This window comes from Manacus candei, unplaced genomic scaffold, assembly GCF_025592945.1.
Source record: "Manacus candei isolate 608988 ecotype Guabito, Panama unplaced genomic scaffold, ASM2559294v1 h1tg000014l, whole genome shotgun sequence".
NCBI lineage: Eukaryota > Metazoa > Chordata > Aves > Passeriformes > Pipridae > Manacus > Manacus candei.
The window spans coordinates 39,777,721-39,792,683 of NW_026138062.1; the positions used below are offsets into that span (position 1 = coordinate 39,777,721).

General features: G+C 41.9%; 1 protein-coding gene across 4 annotated transcripts in view; it reads left to right on the forward strand.

Moving 5' to 3' along the window:
• The first annotated feature begins 965 nt into the window (after positions 1–965).
• Positions 966–14,963, forward strand: part of PDGFD (platelet derived growth factor D) — a 149,076-nt gene continuing 135,078 nt past the window's right edge. For all 4 annotated transcript variants that reach the window (XM_051779857.1, XM_051779859.1, XM_051779858.1 and 1 more), the window contains exon 1: positions 966–1,446. In XM_051779857.1, coding sequence (XP_051635817.1) covers positions 1,317–1,446 — 130 coding nt within the window. In that variant the 5' untranslated portion in view covers positions 966–1,316. The remainder of the gene's footprint in view (positions 1,447–14,963) is intronic.

The window sequence follows — 14,963 nt, forward strand, 5'->3', positions numbered from 1 at the left end:
TTCACACAGCCAGAGGCAGTTCTCGGAGTGTAGCAAGACTCATCCAAGACTCCTGGTATAGCACCGTATTGACATTCCTCTTCTGCTAATGAGGTATGTTTCACGTTGTTAAAGGTCTAGCAGCATGTTACAGTTTGCTAGACTGGCTGAGACTATATGAAATGTCTCAAGAAATAAAGTGAGTAGGGAAGGATTAATTAGAGAACTGTTAAAAAACCTGAGTGGGTTTTTTTTTCCTGCATCTTCCTTTTGATTATTTTCATTGCAGCTAATGGAAGGAAAGAGAGTATTAAACTAGCAATCTGATCACAACCCTCACATACCTTTGGTTTAGACCCAAACTCTTCCAGGCAGTAATACAATCTTTTAATACCAGACCTAATCGAATGAGAGTCTAAATTAGTAGGAATTACCTTTTTATGAAAGATTTTTGACAGTACTTGGCATGACACAAGAGTCCATGTATTTCTCCCAGGGACAACTGCGGGTTATCCAATTTTCCTACTAAGTCTCCTCACCCGCCCTGGTGCAGTTCGGTGGTTTGAGTCATTCAGCCCAGAGATGACTTTTACGTGGCCACCGCAGGGCCGAGCGTGACGGGACCCTCGGGTACGCGGCCTCTGCTGTCGGGGAGCCCCTGGCACACGGCTCCCCCCGCACCCACCCGCCGGGAACCCGGCGTTCGCACCACCCCTCCTGCCACTCTTTGGCCGGAGTGGGGACGGCGTGGCCGGTAGCTCAGGGAGGGCCCGGGCACCGCTCCCGCCCCCTTCCCCCGGGCCGCCTCTCCCCCCCGGCCCCCGGCGCGGAGCGCGGGGCTCCCGCCGCTCCAGACCCCGGCGGCGGCTCCTGCCGGGCGGAGCGGGGCCGGGCGGAGCGGGGCTGGGCGGTGCGAGGCGGCGGGCGCAGCCCCGCAGCGGCAGCTCCCGCCTGCCACTGGGGCACGGCCGTGCGGGACGAGGGGAGGGGGCGGCGGACCCGGCCCGGCCGCTCCGCACCTCCGCCGAGTTTGGCCGGCCCAGAAGGGCAGCCAAAAGTTCAGCATGCAGGAAGTTTGGAGGCAGCTCGGAGAGTAGCGCGTCGGCGGCGACTGCTGCTTCCCGTGCTCTGGGGTTTTGCTTTTTTTGCGGGGATTGTGCCATTCCCCCTCCGCCCCTCCACCCCCCCCCCTCCCCAATACAACTCCCCCAAACACACAAGCAACCCGCAACAACCAAAAAGCCCGGCAAGAGGGAAAGAACACGAGCGAGGGAAGAACCCTCGGCGGGAGAGCCCGTTTCTTCTCAGAGACACGGTCCCGCTCGCAGCTGGTCCCAATGCAACTGCTTATCCTCCTCCTGCTCTACGCCGTCGTCTGTGCGAACTTTTGCAGCCGTCAGGGGACCACCGCCCCTGCCCAGAGCGGATCTATAAAAGCCCTGCGGGCTTCCAACATCAGGCGAGATGGTAAGTGTCCTGCTGCTTTATTTGTTCCCAAGGGCTGCATTTGTGGGGGGAGCCCTGAGCGAACCTCTAGGCTGCTGTTCTGTCCCGGGAACGGGGGCCGCATCCCCAGGGGAGGACGGGGGGCTGTCTGGGTGGAGGTCCCGTCCCCGAGGGGTCAGCCGGGGGCATGGGGGGCAGTCCCTGAAGTCTGGTCCCTGGAGACTGGTCCGGGAGCGTGTGGCCAGGTGGCAGCAGGGACGTGTGGACTGAGAGGGCAGCTCTGCCCAGCGACTGAACCTCCGGGCGGTCCCAAACTTCTCAGGGCAACTTCGAGGAAGTCTCCTGGGAGTCGGCGGTGCCGTCAGCGTCCCCTCCGGTCTGCGGCCGGCACCTCGCTCCGTGTCCCCCGTGTGACTGTGATGTGCCGACGGCGGGGGCAATGCCGGGCAAACGGCGGGTTTGTGGCGGGAGTGTGGGTGGTGGGCGAAGCCGTCGCCTCAGGGCTTCTTGTGGGAAGTGGGGCTCCTCTCTCAGCCTCCCCCCTCCCACCCGCAGCCGTCGCCGCGTTTTGCTCCTGTAAGGGCTGTCGGGGTGCCGCCCTCCGGGTGGGAGACTGCCTCGACTGGAGGGTCCCAGGGCTCGGGGTTCCCCTGGGTCTGCTGGGCAAGCAATGCCTCGCCGGGACTGGTTTCGTCCCTTGTGATGCCCAGGGATGGTGAGCACCCTGCAGAGCGGCCGCGGGCTCTCGGATACTGCCCGCTCGGTAGGAAGGGTGCTGTCAGCTGGCGTATCTAAACTCTGGTGGTGTTCCCGCCGCTGCCAGCGGAGGATGCCCTGGACAGCCGAGATGCTGCCGAGGGTCCGCAGCACGGCTGAGTGGGACGCAGGTGCCTCGAGTGAAAGGGCGGCGTGGCCGCGTGCTGTGACCCCATGGTGAATGAATGGGGAGGCTGCATAAAAATAGCTCTGCTGAGAATCTACCTCTGGAATCCACACCTTTCGCTTTGGGAAGAGTGATGAGCCTCTCACTGGGAAGCAGCCTGTTGTGTTCCAGCCTCACGTGGACCTGCTTTTGCACGTTGCTGTGTACCTTCTTACACAGCGAAATGCAAGATTTTGTCCCTGAAAATGAGCAGAGTTAAGTTCGGTCTTCAAGTTAACATCTTTCAGTTGACAGAATTTATATATTTTTATAAACCCTTTTCAAAAACCCAGTCACTTGGCATTTCCAAGACTGTCCTCTATATTTACCAGTGCTTATTTTCCAGCATGTATACAATGCATGTAATGGGTATATAGTTGATTTAGGATGATGTCTGTTTCAACTTTGGAGCCATATTGAACCTAATAATCTTTTGTATGCATTTCTAACCACTGAAAGAAGGCATAGTGAAGGTGGACAGTTTTTTTTTCTTAGAATTGAGATATTGAGTCAAGAAACAAGACAGAATTGCAGTTCATTCTGTTACAGAAATCCAGTTAAATCTCATTAAAAAAGTGATAAAAGCATATATGTGTTATTTCTGTTTCGTCCTTTAAAACTATTATGTACCTTATCAAGCTTCATGACTTGTAAGCCTGCCATCTTAAACTTTGTAGAAGAACTGGGACCATCTCTGAAATAAACTGAACAAGTTTCCATTCAAGTCAAACTTCAAACAAGCTTCTTTATAGAAAACTGCAGTGATTTACTTAAAACATCAAAATGTGTTTTACTCTGATCTCCTCTGTGTAGTCAATGAAGAAGTCATTAACCCCTAATATAAATAGTTTTCACCTTAATGGCAGTGTGACAGATGTTTTACTCTGCAGAGGACTTCCTGTGGTGAAGTTGCTTCTTGGAGTGATGAGGAGAACAAGCTTCTGAAATGATTAGTTAGTTACTCTCTTCCTAGTTGTGATCATTTAATGTTATGATTAGGCTTTACACCTTTAAAATTATCTGAGACAACTTGTAGTAGGTGAACTTTGTGTGTACCAGGTGGACGAATACTGGGCCTGCTGGCAGATCTATATGTAATTATATACTGCCTTTCATCTTTCCTGAGTCATGTGCTAGTGAGTCCTACAGCCTACAGAGGTAGTGAAACATGCCCATGCTGAAGTCAGACAGCTCTACAACTCTTTACTGGATAGCCATTTACTGAGGAGGGTAACAGACTTTTAGTCAGACCACATACAGCCCCTATCATGCCTTGCTCTGTCTCTATGCTTGGGAATCTGCTTGATTTTTCTCTGTGAAGACTTTGTGTTCTGGTGTGGCCAGTGGAACTGGGCATCAGGTTACAACATCCAAAGCAGATCAACTGCTGATCCCCCTGATTTTACTCAAATGAACCAAACTGTTGCTTGAATTTCTTGACTAAAAGTCTGTATTTGTGCAGCCAAAGGTTATGAGTGGTACTCCAAATGTTGCATGCATGTGACGAGCTCACAAGCAGTGTTTAGACCATGGTTGGCTGTAGGCCACTAAAAGTATTTCTGTCTTTCATAATTTGAAGTGGTGTTTTTGCGTTGTTTTGGTCTGAAGCAATGATATGGAATAGCATTAAAGGCACGTCAGTTACATCACTGAATGAGATGGTATTTTTTGCTTTGTAAATATTTGCAGACATGACAATACAGAATAGGATCTAGGAGCACACAATACACTGGGGATAAATATGTTCCAATAGTCTTTCTCAAAGCACATAGAAAGGATAAAAAGTAATTTAATAATATATCCTGGGTTGATGATCATGATTATTATGTTGTGAAATTAAAAGAGATACTGAAGAGGAAGCAAGGCCTGTTCAGCTTTTTAAAAAACATTATATCTTGGCGAGTCCAAGACCACCTACACTTTTTATTAAAAAAGAAAACAATCCTTTGGATTCTATTTTCCTGTTATTTCCAAGCAGGATAAACTAGTGAGACTGCATACATGGAGCTTTAATATGGAGACTTGGTCTTGCTTTCAGCCAAAGTAAACCTTTGCACTCTGCGCGATTTGATATTGTCTTTCTTATTTCAGACTAAAAGAGGTTGGCCTATTTGTCATTGCTCTTACTTAAGACTGCTGATAAGAAATCTGTAGATGAGGGCAGCACATACAAAAAGTGCCATTTAATGGCTACCAAACCTAACCAGACTGTAATTTCTGCTGAAGATATTAAAAATATAAATAACCTGCTTACAAGACATCCTCTTGTCCCAGTGGAAGGACGGGCATTGATGACTCAGCAGTCCAGTGTAGCACTAATCAATTTTTTTAAGTGTCCTGGAAATGCCAGCAACACTTATAGCACAAGTAGTGATATTCACTTAAAGTGTTTATTTATGCTGTTAAGTCCTTTGAAGTTCATTGGAATAACAAACAGAGAGGTCTTCCAGATGCTTCCATTTTTCTCTTTTGACTCATTTTCCCAGTTTGCAGCATGCAGGTAATACCATATAATTACAAGAAGTCTTATATTTTGTTTCTTCTATTTTGGTTGTTTATGTATACTTGGAGATGAAAAGTGGGAGATAAAAAGTACTTATTTACTCTGTAATGTCTAACTGAAACATCATTTGCTCTTTTTTATCTGTTATTGAACAAACATTCACTTAGTCTAGGAAAGTATTCCTAGTCCATATCTTCAGACTAAGCATCACAATATATATTTTAAACTTTAAACTCAAAAGTTTAAAGAGAAAGCAGACCAAACCAGACAACATAGTGTCAAATCATTTCAGTATGTAAACAACTAAAAGCCATAGAATCAGTATCTTCTGATGTGGGTTTGAAACCATAACATCAGATGACTCAAGATAAGACTCTGTGCTGTTGTGGTTTTCATTAGGAACAAAAAAAAATAAAAAAGGAATTTCCAAAGTTTGATTTGCTTGTGCACCACCAAAATACAAAGAGAAATCGTGCTTTATAATTCTGGGAAACTGCCAACATCTTTTGGCTCTTTCATGACCAGTACAAATGGATGTGTGCCATTAACTCTACCCTGCTTTGGCCTGTGCCTAATCATGGGGAAAAGGACTCTAGTAACATAAAATTGTGTCAACTGTAAAATGGATAGAATAAATTTGGTTTTATAGGCTTTATATCCCCAGTTTCGTAGATTTTGTATAAAAATGTGTATTTTAGACTTCATCAGTTATTTTTAAAAAAACCTTAATAATTTCCCTGTAGTAATACATTTTGGTCTACAATTGTTTAATTGTTGATGTCTCTTATCTATATAATTAACAGTTTGGACTGAAGTATCAGAGGATATTGCATGAGAATTCCAACCCTGACTCAGCAGCAAGAAGCATGTAGGAATTCTTTAAAGGAGCTTGAAACGTGTTTTATCAGACAGATGTATATCATATGGTGAAAGTCACTATAAACTCCCCGACCAGTCTCTCAAAACATCGTGGGTGTTTTTTGGTGTGGTGTTATTTTTGTTTAGTTGGTTGTTTTTTTGTTTGGTTTGGTTTGGGTTTTGTTTTTGTTTTTTTGTTTATTTTGTTTTGTTGTTGTTTTCTTTTATGTATTTGTATGAAATGGAATTAGGCCAGCTAATTCTTAAAAGGTTTGAAGAAAAAACTTGATAATAGTATTGCTTTGGTTAGTAGAAGCTGAACAATGCTGAAATTTCTAAAATAATGTGGAGGTTTTTCCCACCGTGATCTCACAGAGATGTGTTTTATAAAACATCTAGGAATATGCATAAATAGAAAACTCATGGGGACTCAGTGCAATAACATTAATCATGTGCTTAACTTTGAGCATCTTCCTAATTCCATTAAAATCAAGGGGCACAGTCGTACAGGATGATGTAATAAGAAAGCTTGAACAGCTTATATGTAAGTGAGGTGATGCTGAGTAACTGTATTTATCAAATATTCTATTAAACTTAAAATGAAAAAAGTATATATATCATAGGAATGAATATTTTTGTATATGCCTTTGCGGAATAAATGAAATTTGTATCTTTAACATATTGTCTAATATGTCATAATAGGTATGCACATATAAGTTGCATAAATTAAAGGACAGAAGCACAAGGAAGTGAGATTAAGTACACTTGATATAATTAGTTCCAAATTAGCATTAAAATCATAAAAATATTGTACCTAGGGTTTATTTTTTTAGAATACAAGCCCTCCCCCCCTCCACTCGAGGTTTAATGTAATTTTTTGAAGTCCTAGTTGAACAATGAAGTGTTAGACAAATATTTGAGGCTAACTATTCTGGGTAATTAAGATCCTTTTTACATGATGTTGGTAGCTATGTAATTTATGGAATCTGGGTTGAAAGCAGCAGTTATGTTTGAAAACGGCTGTTAGTTTTGCTTGTTGAAGTTCTGAAACTTATTAAAATTTGTATTAAGTAAAAAGGAAATTATTAGAAAAAGGATTATACAAGGCAGAAATTCTTTGAACAAAATAATATATAAATTCACTACACTATATTTCTGTCACTCCTTCTCTAGACTGGGTGTAAATACTGCGTAAAAGGAACATATGCACAAAACGTGTATTATTTGTACAGCAAGAAATTCCTTTGGTGAGCTGTAAATTAGAAGGACAGAGAGTGGCTTTCTTTTCATGCCTCTAATAATACTGTATGTACAAAAGATACAGCAAGAGTTTATGTGTTTTATGCTCCAGTCTTTTCCTAGGGATAGTCTTGATAATATTAAAATATATCTGCAGCAAATTACAGACCGATCTCTTTAAGAACAAATAAAATATCCTACAGGACTGGCTCTGAATATAGGAAAAGTAGGCCTCTGCATGCTATATTGTAGTCCCAAAGGTCTCAAAATACCATCTCCTTGTTGTCTCTAGAGCAATAATGGCGACATACAGAGGTGACTTCCAACCTTAACCATTCCACAGTGGCACCTACTACAGCTGTGAGGAGGATGGTGATGGGTGGAATGCACCAGTTTTAGGAAGCAGTGGTTGCCTTCCCCATCTCTTACATCCTGCTCTCCCTCTTTCCCACTCTCATCCCTTTTCCTATGCACAAGAGTAGCAGAAACAAGAAGTCTGGTTCTCTCACATCTCTGGGCCCAGCTTGTTGCTTCTCCTTGCCTTCATCCTCCATTTCTTGTGTAGCAGGCTTGTGTTTTACCTACTCAGCTGAGAAAACTTGAGTTACCTGTCTGTTTGTAGTATGATCCCAACCAGAGAGAAGGGCGGTGTGCCCTGTCTTTTTCTGGCTTTTGTGCAGCTCCAGGGATTTGACACAAGGGTATTAAAGGAGTCCTAAGAAATACCATGAAATCTCTGTGTTGCCTTTCTTTGTAGTAGGAATTTGTCCTCTCTTGCAGCAAAATTTAGTAGTAATCTTCCAGTTGATTCAAGTTGTATTCAATACAATAATTGCCTCCAAAAATTCTGCTGTATTTGTAAGGTTGATTACGTTATACCACATTTTGGATAAAAGAGACCATTTATATCACTGCTTCTGGTGAGGATCTCCTGGCTAAAACATTGAATTGTGTTAGGTTGTTTGGCCCTTTGTTTCAAATCAATCTCCTGTTCACAAAGCTAAGGAAATAGCCTGTTTACACTGTCAAACTGGTGATACTTTCTTTTGGGAGTTTGGGTTTGGCTCTAATATTTTTGGTAGTGAATAAATGCTACATGATCTTGAGCTTCCTATTGTATTTGAGTAATCTTCAGTTTCATGCTTCCTTTTTGATCTGTGTCCCACACTGTGAAGGCCAACATCTCATGTTTCTGCTTTGGCAGTTAGAGCTCTGCGTATTTGGAGATTGTGCAGGAGGACACATTTTACCTTCTGTTCAAACTTCTTGCCAATGTATTTTAGCCCTGCTGTACCTTGGGACTTGATAGTGTTAAGACTCTGTAAAAATATTTATTAAACACTAAGTCCATGAAAAACTTGAAAAATAGCCATCTTGACCTTTGTTGCACTACAGTCAATGACAAAGCTTCCATCAGTGCTTATTGCAGCAAGGTCTGGCTCACAGTTCACATGAATTAATATAGGATAAAAGAAAATGCCTCAGAATTCAGTGATGAGTTTGTTATAGAATCTGAGTCTGTTTAAATTGAAAAAAACTCTAAGACCAACCATTATACCAACACTGCTAAGCCCACCACTAAACCATGTCCCTTAGTGTCACATCTACACAACTTTTAAATACTTTCTGAACTGATGACTCAACCACTTCCCTAGGTAGCCTGTTCCAGCACTTGACAACCTTTTCAGTGAAGAAATTTTTCCTAATATCCAGTGTAAACCTCACTTGAAGCCATTTGCTCGTCCTATTACTTGTTACTCGGGAGAAGAGACTGATACCCACCTTGGTACAACCTCCTATCAGATAGTTGTAAAGAGCAATAAGATCTCCCTGAGCCTCCTTTTCTCCAGGCTAAACACTCCCAACTCCCTGTACTGCTTCTCATAAGACTTGTGCTCCAGACTCTTCCCCAGCTTCATTGCTCTTTGGATGTGCCTCAGCACCTCAGTTTCTTTCTTGTAGTGAGGGGCTTATGCATGTAAGATTTACAATGCTTACAGTTAAGATATTCAGCTAGTGTCTATACACTGAAAGAAACCAAATCAAATCCTTTGCACTGACAGATGAAGGGGTAAGGGTAACTGATGCAGTTACAGATTGTGTAGCAAAAATACAGATCAAAGCTTTGTGCACTCAAATGTCCAGTTGCTTTTTCTCCTGTACTGACTACCTTATGTGTCATCCACAGGATATCCTACAAGTGACTTCAACTGCAATACATTTCTAAATAAGACTGTAAGGAAACCTGTCAGTATTTTTCAGTGTCTTGTATTGTTTCTGTTTGTTTTTTAGTTTTAAAGAGGCTGCAAGTGTAATATGCGTGGGTTTCTGTTACTGTTTCTTCTTGGATCAGTTGCAAAAGATTTTTTTCATAGTTGAATGTATTTCTAATCTGATGTGACTCACAAAAATAAAGGAGCCAGACTGGCTAGAGAGAAGGAATAAAAATAGGTACATAGAATGTTGGTCACCAGAAGTACTGTGGAATCTGGAAACCTTTTATGTACTGTTGTGCTTGAAAGATAAATTCTTCTCTTTAGCAAACCAGTGACAGTACTGCTGCATGAGAACAGCAAGTAGGTGGTGATAATGCCTGGAGATTCTTTGTGGAGTGGACCATCACAGCTTCTTAATTGTGATATCACAGCAGGGATACTCACAAATAGGAATGATTTCACTAACAGATCCAGATGTCAGTAAAAGGGTTTAAGATCTCCTTGCTGAAGCCTACAGAGAATTTACTACTTTGAAATTGATATAAAGCCCCAAAGTTATGGTGCTGTTTTTGTGGATCAGGTTGTAGGCCTGTTCCCTTGCTCCATCAGTCACCTTCAGATTGCTTTGTTAGGTTGCTGAATGTTTGGCAGTTGGCACAGGAGGATGCTGGTTCGCTTCACTGCTGTCCATATGGTGTGACCTGGCGTTCCCAAACCGTCAGTCATGCGTGTATTGCTGTTTTTCTAGTAGGATGGCTTTGTAGTTGGAGAAGGGGAAGATACTCTTTGCTTCTTTCATACTCCTAAAGGAAGAGAACAGTTCTTCACCTGGATAGGCTTGGTTTTATTTTTGTTTGGAAATAATACTTGTCACCCAGAAGAGCTTAATGATATGGTATGCATTTCTCACTGATTCCTGTAATTAGATGTTGGAAAGTTAAACTCTTAAGTAAAATATGAAATTATTGCATCATGTAGTAATGATCTGGCTACTCGTAGTATGTATGTGCTCTGCCGTTACATAAATAGCAAGTGCAAACATTTGAACCTCCGGAGTCAGTTCTCTGGCAGTGTACACTACTATGTTTACTCTACAGTATACTCAGGGTGTCTTGAGTGGTGCCTCTGAGAAATGGGTGCAGTGACAACCCCACCTTTGCAGCATCGTTGAGTAATGCCAAGGTGTCTTGGGTCTGCCTTTGGACCTGCATGGCAAAGCCAGGTTTTGATGTTACATCCCCATCTCCATACATATAGCCTACCTCTCAAAAGATGACAAGAAATGAGTAATTCTGTTTGCCACATGACATCATAGAAACAAGCATCACTCCAGAAATAGACTTTTTTGCACCACAGAGGAACCTCATGCCATACTCTAGCATACATTTGAGGACTGATCCTGTACCTGTGTTGTTCCCACAGTGGAAAGCAGAGGAGGATGAGAAGTGGATCTGTGACTGTTCAGCCTGCTCTTTCCCCACTCCAGTAACTGGTCACAGCCTTGCTGGGCAGTGTTCATTCATGTGACAACATTTTTCTGCAGGCGGTATCGCTCTATGGTGATACTTTTTGTTCCACTGTAGGGATTGAGCTCTGGCAGCTTGAAGAGGCAGAAGTGCCACCTGCAGCCACCATTACATGTGGGCAAAGACAGAAGATCCTTACCAGGGTGCAATCATCCTTAAAATGGTGTGGCCTTGCTATCTGTACTGTCTCACCTCCTGTCTACTTTCCTGCTCAGAGTTTTTGCCACCACTGTTTTTGCAGACTGAGAGTTATGTGACGTACTGAGGTACAATAACAGGGTACCTGGATATCTGGTTTTGGGGAACAAAGAGTCATACAAAATGACAGTGTGATGTCCTGTATAAAAATCAAGTACCTTGGTTCTCACATGCTTGCCTGAAAATAGCTTCAGTGGCATGGGACTTAAATAGCAGCCTCCTTGCCAAAGAAACAGAACAAAACGGGGAAAGTTATTATTCCTGATTTTGTTACTTTGCACTTTTGTTCCCCGGGTTTGGTTTCATCTAGTGCATAAGGATATAGAGGAAGGGCATGAAGAAAGAAATCATAATGACTTGATCTGTCAGTTCAGTTTATTTTTTTGAAGAACGACTTTAAAAGCTTTTTTATCAATATGCACAGGATATTTTTCAAGGCTTGCATGTGCACTCTTTTATTTTTGTACAGGGATCTTGTCACAGGATTTGTCGCCACTGACTATGCCATTTCCTGATGCTGCTGCTATTTTTTGTGCCATCACCAATGCTTGCAGGACCTCAAGTTAAACCTTGTCAGGCAGATTACTTTTAAAGCTTACCTTAGGCAAGCCATTAGCTTCAAATCGATTAAGGAAAAACTGTCACCTGTTTTTCTTATCAAAAGTGAGTCAGAATGTATTTCTATATGTGCTTTTGCAATGGAGTGATTGAAAATTTGAGTACATGTCATTGTAGTTTTGAGAATGAATTTCTAGCATTTCATTTTCAAAAAGGCCTTCAAAGGTATTTGGCCAAACCAGAACTGAGCTGCCTTGTTTCTTTTTAGGGAGATAGCTAACCTAGTCACCTAATGCAGCTTCTGCTTCCCTTCTGTTTCCATGGGTAGGAGACAAGAATTTCCTTTGGTTATTTAAATTAGTATTGTAGATTTTTCTCTGTGGCTAAAGCAAAGCCTGAACTTGAGACAAACCACCATGAACTCCAAAGTATTGTCATTTTGCTGGCTTGATGTTCTTGCCAGTTTAAAATTGCATAAAATTACCAGATAAAATAGAGGATCCAATGCCAGGATCCAACTGCCTGTGAAACCAGGCAGTTCTCAAAATTGCTTTTGACAGAGGCTCCTTCACGTGCAGCAGCAGCTGGCACAGCTTTTCACAGAGTGAGGGAGACTGTTGAAAGAGCTGACTAGAAGAAACCCAGAGAGCTCCCACTAGGGACTTGGCTGAACCTCTATAAGAAAGCTACTTATGGCGTGCAAGATACTCTGTGCTTGCTTACGATGGATACTAACAAAGAGTTATTACCCATAACGATTGCTGAATAATTTCACGTGGAATGTCCAATTTTTTTCTGCACATATGCATCATTTTTCTGTTAAAAAGCTGGTAAATTTTGACTTTGGCTGTCATCTCAGGTCCAGAAAAAGAAAACTGAGAATAGACTGGCAATACTGGAAGCTGAAGATTTCTGGTACCTGTCAAATACTATATTCAAAACAAATCACTGTCCTCCCAAAATTTTTACTAAATATATACTCTTAAAATAAGGCAAAGGAAAGCAAACAGAAAGAAAGGAAGCATCAGAGATATTTTCATTTCAGTTCTTGCCAGGCCAAAAGAAAAAAAGTGTAGTCAGATCACTAAATGTGTGGCATACGGGTTTAACCTGAAATATACTTTTAGAAAGAAATTCAAAATCACATTAGGCACAAAGTTGAATTGACTAGACAGCCCTGTTAAATGTACAAAATAAAGAAAACAGAATGAAAAATGGTATCTTTCATTTTGTTAGATTCATTGTAAGGCCTGACATAGCAGGACTAAAGGGTAAAATCATGCATATTCAGCCAGGTGCATTATGAGCCATGTACTGAGTGCCAGAGGGAAAATGGGGAAAGAGCTGCTGCCCTGCCTCACTTTCCCAATTAATCTTCCCTCGGGTGTTACAACACAGGGTTGTCATTTAGATAATGAGTAAGGCAGAGAGGCTTGAAGGAGTTGGGCTGTGTGCAGGACTTCTTCTACTCCCTGCTGAACTAAGTGCTCCATGTCTTGCTGGTGAACGTGGAAGGGCATCCCTTTGTTTCAGTGTGCACTGTACAGGGCTCCCTGCTGCCTTCTCCCCTGTGGCTGAAGAACAGAAGTCACAGCTTAGCTCTGTGTCAGCAAGCAATCTGATATATTTCCGGATCTGACTTTCTACATCTCCTCCATTCTGCATCTCTTGCTAAGAAAATGATGTCTCTGCTTATTGCAGTGTGGTTGGACTAGATGACCTTTAAAAGTCCCTTCCAACCCAAACTATTTTTGATTATATGATTCTGTGAAAAACAAGTGACGTGTTCAGTCTCCGTATCCCTCACTGAGCTGCGTGGCAGAGACAGTCCATGTGCATGTCTTGTGAGGTGTATATATATTTTCAGCATTTTTTGTCAATACATGCCATTTTTACTTCCCGCAGAAGATGGACAGTGTGTGTAGATCCTGTCTTCACTTTGTTCCCAGACTGGGAATAGTGCAATTTTAAAGATTGTGGGATTGTGTTCAATTTGTACAAAAGTGATTTACTGTAACTGTGACCTTATTAGTGTAGTGTGATTTCAGCTGCTGCTCACCTCTTATTAACGACTGGTAAATAAAATGCTAACCTATTCTACAGTTTCTGTGTTGCAAAAGTTCAGGTATTCAGATAACTTAATTAGCACTAGTTTCCCCAGTACACTGATTAGTTTCTCAAATCTGACAATTTTTAGATATCTTTGCTGAAAGCAATCAAACTGTAATGAAGCTTTTAGTACCACTGTGGTTTAACTGAGGTCTGTCTTTCCAGTATTAACTGGTATCTTTACATTCATACTCTGTGCATCCATATTGGACTTTTAGTAGAGAAGAGAAGGAATAGAACTGGTTAAACCATGTATAAAACAATTATGGCTTTTCTCCCTTGTGTTGACAGAAGAGAAAGGAATACTGCAGAAAACATGAGAGGGAATGTGTTCATGTGTGCCTTCCTCTAGGTCTGTTGTCTGAAGGCTGTCCTGTATGCAAAGGAGGAAGAATCAATAGAATATGGTATCTAGCACTGTGTCTCATAAATCCATCAGGATCACTCAGTCAAACTGGGACAGCAGCTGATGCTGTCTAATTTTAAGTATGTAAACTATGAGTTACTCTTTATTAGTTAAGCTTTATTATCCTTCAGTGGTTACTGTCTCTGTCCCTGTGATTATTCTGGCAACTTCTAAATTAAAATATGGATACACCTTAGACAGCTCCTCATGAAGAAGTCCTCTGCTGCAGGGTTTTTCAGGCTTGGATTCATCATGCCACTGTTATGTGGAAATCTTAGAGATTCTTTGGAGTTTTCTGGTTTCTAGCTCTCTCAAGGATCTAGTTTTGAGACCTTAACTTTGTTCTGTAACCTTCTCCCACAGTCTGTTGTTCTAAGAGAGGTAGTTCCTGTGCCTGTGTGTCTAGCAGCTAGTCTGTCTATGGAAAGGTAATCAAATGCTTAATTCTGTTGTAAATATCTGTTTTCGTAGAGCGTTCTAAAGATAATATGCAACCTCTATGTTGTAACACTTCTGTTTCATTCCTTTGGCCTCTCCTGCAAGAATAATTACATAATCCTTTTCTATTTGCCTCTGTTTTGTGAAGAATTCCTGCTACGGACCATATGACATTACCAGCCAATGAGAAGGTTCCTATGTCACTTATAGTTAGGATTTCTCTCCAATAAATGCAAAATTTTATGAATTCATTTAGTTCCACTATCCCTGGTAGTATGCATGGATCTAAGCTGACTCTGATCTCTCAATAGGTGGGACCTAACTCCAGATTCAGGTATCTAAATGACACTTTTTTGTTAACAGGCACTACAACCTCTTATATAAAATCTATACAGAATTTTTATTGTTCTGATAGACATTGAAAAACAGGTTGTGCTTTTTTGCCTCTACACTTTTGGAGATATCTGGACATAAAACTTTTATACTACAGTAATAAATGAGTTGTTCTCAGCTATAATGTTGTTTTATATTTCAATGAAAATCTGTCTGATCCTATGCTGTTTTG